Source organism: Tupaia chinensis, unplaced genomic scaffold (assembly GCF_000334495.1).
Source record: "Tupaia chinensis unplaced genomic scaffold, TupChi_1.0 Scaffold141231_1, whole genome shotgun sequence".
In the NCBI taxonomy this organism is placed as follows: Eukaryota; Metazoa; Chordata; class Mammalia; order Scandentia; family Tupaiidae; genus Tupaia; species Tupaia belangeri.
The window spans coordinates 1,464,873-1,470,872 of record NW_006201094.1 but is presented as its reverse complement, the minus strand read 5'-3'; the positions used below and the strand labels follow the sequence as shown (position 1 = coordinate 1,470,872).

The following is a 6,000-nucleotide window of genomic DNA, read 5'->3' as shown; positions in this document are numbered from 1 at the left end:
CTTCCTTCCTTCTTTCTTTCTTTCTTTCTTTCTTTCTTTCTTTCTTTCTTTCTTTCTTTCTTTCTTTCTTTCTTTCCTTTCTTTCTTCTTTCTTTCTCTCTTTCTTTCTTCTTTCTTTCTTTCTTCTCTTTCTTTCTTTCTTCCTTTTTTTTTTTACAGAGAGATTTTTTGCTATAGGGTCTGTGCACATGTCAGAGAGACAGAGAGACAGAATGTGAGAAATAACCCCCTAGGGGGACAGCCATGCCTCATCCCTTCTCCTTTATCCTCCTCTCAGGATTTTGGGCACCCACACACACATGCCCAGAGTGAGTTTTAAGCTACCAGGTCTGGGACTCAAACTGCAATTGACTACATAGGAGTCCAGTGACATAACCATTACGTCATCTGCTGGTCTCTGTTTCTAGGCTATTTCTAGCCCATTAAAATAGATGTTTTCTTTTAAAGCATGACCATATCTTTCTAATATTAGAAACATTTTATCTACCACTATTCTATGTTTGGGGCAAAAAATGACTTTTTTTAACTTAAAAAAAAGATAGTGGGCATGTGTGTTTGGGGGAGACAGAGAAAGAGAGAGAGAAGAGAGAAGAGAGGAGAGAGAAGAGAGACAGAATCTTCCAATGAGGCATGGTTGTGCCACAATCTTTTTTTCTCCCTTCCTGGATCCCTTCAGATTTGGCGCATGCGCGCTTGCACACACACACACACACACACACACACACACACACACGTGCTCGGAGTGCTTTTCAAGCTGCTGGGGCTGAGATTTGAACATGGGAATCCATCTTTCTATGCACAGCACATAACAGCTGCATCACAGAGCCATCCCATTTTATTTTTAGAACAGTTTGAGGTTTATAGCAAAATTAAGGAAAAGGCACCAAGATTTCCCATGTACCCTCTGTGCCCTCCCCTCCATATGCATAGCTTCCCCAACTATAAAAAAAGCAGACTACTTTTTTTAACTTTTAAATAATTCTATTTATTTATTTATTTATTTATTTATTTATTTATTTATTCAGATCGAGTTTATTTATTTATTGAGCTCACCAGATTGAGAAAGAGAGAGAGAGAGACAGGGGGAAACTGAGAAAGCAAGCTGCCCAGTCCAGGACTTGAACCACAGTCAGACATGTGGGACTTCAATGCCTTAACCACCATGCCACCCAGTGGCCCCCCCAAAAGAAGACTGCTTTTTCAGCTTTCTGTTCAAGTATATTTTCAAGTTGCCAGAGATTCTCTCAAGTGTTCATTTGATTTATTTTGAAAAGGGGACTAGTATTTTCTGTTACCTCTTTGCTAGGACTTTAGTAGGGGGGAAAAAAAAAGTAAAACTATTTCTTTACTTTTGGCTTCAAAAGAACAGTGAATCAAGGAGCTAAATTAATTATGGTGTCATAGTTCCTTCTACAAGAAGTATTTAACCAATTTTCTACTGGATTTATGTCAACTCAAAATCATATTATCATTACTGCATAATTTACCATTGGAGCTTTCTGTGCCAAGCAACCAGAAGAGTTATCATTTGTAAGCAAAGCAGTTGGAATGGAAATAATAAGAAACATTCAGGGAAAAATATTCTTTAATGTACAAAAGAAACCCTTGAAATACTGTCTGTTAACTTATTAGCCAGATTTCAGTTCATTTTTAGGACTAAAGTAGAGTTTTATTCACTATATTAGGGAACTCCAGAAAGCAGAGGTGAGAAAAAGTAACACTGATTTGGGCCAAGAGTTCATCGAATTCATAACGGTCATAAAAGCACTTCCTTAAGAATCCTTGCTTTGCTCTAATGGACTCTTTAATTCACACTCTGCACCTCTCACTAGCTCCTCAGGTTTCCTCTCTCCACTTTCTTTCTTTCTTTCTTTCTTTCTTTCTTTCTTTCTTTCTTTCTTTCTTTCTTTCTTTCTTTCTTTCTTTCTTTCTTTCTGAGAGGTGTTTTTTGTTTGTTTTTTGTTTTTTGGTTTTTTTTTGCCATAGAATGTGTGCACTCACTGGAGACACAAAGAGAGATATGGAGAGAGAAAAAGTGAGAACTTTCTCCTCTTGTGGTCCTGGGCACAAATGTACATGTACCCAATGTTTCAAGCTGCCAGGTCCAGGACTTGAACCGCGGTTGACCATGTGGACGTCTAGTGCCTCAATCACCACACCACCTACTGGTCCCTGTTACAGTTTTTAATAGCAGAGTTAGCAGGATCAAAATTGGAAAAATTGAGGGAATTTTTAAAAGTTGAAAAATTGAGAAAAAAATTTTAAGTTTTTTAAAAGTATTGGGGGGGAGCAGGTGGCATAGTGATTAAGGTGTTGGACTCCCAGATAGATGGTCAACCGTGGTTTGAGTCCTGGACCAGGTGGCAGCTTGAAACTCAGCCGGGTATGAATGTGTGCATGCCTAAAATCCCAAAAGGAGAAAGGAGAAGGGATTGTGGCATGGCCATCCCCCCTAGAAGGGTGATTTCTCACCTTCTGTCTCTCTGACTTTCTCTATCTCTCTGGTGAAGGCACATGCCCTAGAGTAAAAAATCTCTCTCTCTAAAAAAAAAAAAAAAAAGAAAAAGAAAAGAAAAAAGATGGAGGTAATATCAAGAGGCCCAAAACGTACAAGCTGGTCATTCACTAGCTTCAGAGCTGGTGAAAAGTTGGCCCATACTGGCCTCCAGTTTGGCTAAGATGTTTGTCTTCAGTGTTCCACCTTGTTCAAGGAAGGTGCCGTGCTGCCTTGGAAGATCCTGCTGAGGCTTGTGACATAAGGAATGTGTTATTTTAAAATGACCTGAATAAAAGTAGAATCTTCCATGTTTGTTGCACAACTTGGCTAAATCTGCAGCATGGGAATATGTGAAAAATAAACCTGCAATAAAACAGTCTGAAATTGAAGTTCCTTTTTAAGAGACTAAATCACATTTCTCCTCTGATATGGGTAAGTCTATTTAAGAAGGTGAACTGTTGAATTTTTTTATTAGTAAAATATATATATATATTTTTTTTTTGGAGAAGTTTTCACTATAGGGCGCGTGCGTTTGCCAGACAGACAGAGAGAGACATAGAGACAGAAAGCGAGAAATCACCTCCCAGGGGGGATGGTCACGCTGCAATCCCTTCTCCTCCATTCTCCTCTCGGGACCTTGGGCACACACGCACACGCGCCCGGCGTGAGTTTTAAGCCACCAGGTCCGGGACGCGAACCACGGTTGATTACGTGGGAGTCCAGCGACATAACCATTACGCTAACTGCTGGTTCCCAGTAAAATATTTTTAAAAAGTTAAAATAAATAAGAATGATCAGTTTATGGGCCTGGTTCTGAGAGCTTAATTTTGCTTTTATTATATCACATTCTATGTGACCAACTTCGTCTCTACTGGAGTTCTAATTGGATTCTGAAATATTACAGGTTATTGTATGGTGTGAAAACTTCTATAAGCAAATGACATTTTCTTGCCTAGTACAAAGTTCCATGCAGGTGACCCAAATTCCATCCTTCATCTCTGCAGGTTTTAAATCCATTCTACGTATTCCAAGCCTTCACCCTAACTTTGTGGCTGTCTCAAGGCTATATAGAATACTCTGTGGCCATCATCATCTTGTCTCTTATCTCCATTGTTTTAAGCGTGTATGATTTGCGACAGGTAAGAACGGAAATTAGTCTAATTCTATTTAGTTGGATTCTATTTAGCTGTTGGCAAAGAAGCAAAGTCTACAGAATGTCTGCTGAAAACAAGGAGTTCCTTGTCAAACATAAATCATAACAAAACAGAAAATAAGGACTTAACCAAATGTAGGATCTCAGGAGAAGGTCTTCAGGAACACCAGGTAGATGTAAACGTCCTTGCCAACTCTGACGAACTCAAGGCTTTATTAAATATTGTGGGGCCAGCAAGTGCTGTGGAGGTTAAGACACTGGATTCCATATGGTGAATGACAGGGTTTGAGTCCCAGACCCTGCAGTTTAAAAATCACTCTGGGCTCATGTGCATGTGTGCCCAAAATCCTGAGAGGAGACAGGAGGACAAGGGATTGTGGTGTGGCCATTCCTCCTGTGGAGTGATTTCCCACTTTCCCTCTCTCTCTTTCTCTCCATTTCTCTCTTTGGTGAGCACAGGCACACTACAGAAAAAAAAAAAAACAAGAAAAAAATATATTGTGTTAAGGACTCTGAGGGGACCAGCAGTTGGAGTAATGGCTATGTCACTGGACTCCCATGTAGTTGACCGTGGTTCAAGTCCCGGACCTGGTGGCTTAAACTCATGCTGGGCGCGTGTGCGTGTGTGTCCAAGATCCCGAGAGGAGAATGGAGGAGAAGGGATTGCGGTGTGGCCATCCCCCCGGGGGGTGATTTCTCACTTTCTGTCTCGAGCGCACGTGCCCTATAGCGAAAACCTCTCAAAAAAAAAAAAAAAAAAAAAAAAAAAAGAAAGGACTCTGAGCACCGTAGGAGGAAATACTCTAATGTGCTACTGAGGTCAGTCAAAGGTTTAGGAAGATGGAGGACTATGCAACAATACACATTAATCTAAACGTTATGCCCCTTAGAACATTTCTACATTATTTCCCCTGACGTAAATATGACATGCATCCTACACATTTCCCATCTAAACATTCATGACAAATTTTAATCTCCCTTAAAAGTCCTTTATAATGTCTATTTCTCCATTTGGAATTCAAGTCTTCCTTTTTTTTTTTTTTTTTTTAAGAAAACTGCAAAAATATATACATTCCTGTATGGAAGGTAGGGGAAGAGCTATAAAAAGAATCGGGTTTAATTTTACTTTCTAGGGACCAGCAGTTAGCGTAATGGCTATGTCGCTTGACTCCCATGTAGCTGACCATGGTTCGAGTTCTGGACCAAGTGGCTTAAGCTCACGCCGGGCGCATGTGCGTGTGTGCCCAAGATCCCGAGAGGAGAATGGAGGAGAAGGGACTGTGGCATGGCCATCCCCCTTGGGGGATGATTTCTTGCTTTCTGTCTCTCTTTCTGGTGAGCACACGTTTCCTATAGCAAAAACCTCTTAAAGTTTTACATTCTACAAGACAGTTTTCAGCAAGAGAATTACTTGAGAATTCTGATCTATTCCATCAAAATCCCCACTTAATAACAGGAATCTGTGTTGGCCATAGTTCCATAAGAGGTGATCGTTAAATATTTCAAAGGCTTGAGAGCATTTACGGGATAAACCACCAAAGGATAAAATTCAAAAACCAAGACCCCACATACATATACTTATTAATGGCATCATCAACAAAACACATTTTTACATACTTTTTACTCTAAGTATGCATATACACAAGTTTACATGGAGATGTATAGATTTGGTTTGTTTTAATTAATAAATCTTACTATGTGGATTAATATGAAGCTTTTGTGTTTCTCAGTTATATTTGTAATGGCACTCTACTATATGAACAAATCATTCTAAATCGAGTTTACAAATTATAGTATAATATCCCATGGTATAGCATAACTTATTAAATAATTCTGTTATTTATGGAAAATAAGGTGATTTCCCCCAATGGCTGCTATCACAAATAATGTTGAATTAAATGTAACTACAGTGTAGACGTGTTCTTACGTACTAGTGTTTGTACTTTTTATTTCTAGCACAGTAATCAAAAGCTACGGTGCTGGATCAAAGGATATGTGTTTTTTAAATTTTAATAGATTCTGCTACATTATTTTCCTCAAATGAAATAATTCCTCTTACCTGCAACATAAAAAAGTTTCCATTTCCCAGATCTTCACCAGCATTGGGTGTTGGATATTAATATTTTAAAATGTTCAGTCTCATAAGTTTTTAAGAAGTGTGTCTCTTTGATGCTTTAATTTACATTTCTCTGATTACTAGTGGGAGTAGACACATTTCCTTTTGTTTAACAGAGTTCTACATTTTTCTTCTATATAAATGGCCTCTTTATATCTATCGTATATGTGTAAAAGTTTTATTTTTTAGTCTACCTTTTTTTCTCTTGACCTTGGCTTTTGCCATGGAAACAAT

At 38.8% G+C, this 6,000-nt stretch overlaps 1 protein-coding gene across 1 annotated transcript in view; it reads left to right on the top strand.

Moving 5' to 3' along the window:
• The window catches only part of ATP13A5 (ATPase 13A5), a 109,735-nt gene that overhangs the window by 11,842 nt on the left and 91,893 nt on the right, over positions 1–6,000 (top strand). The window contains exon 5 of the mRNA XM_027766128.1: positions 3,502–3,636. Coding sequence (XP_027621929.1) covers positions 3,502–3,636 — 135 coding nt within the window. The remainder of the gene's footprint in view (positions 1–3,501; positions 3,637–6,000) is intronic.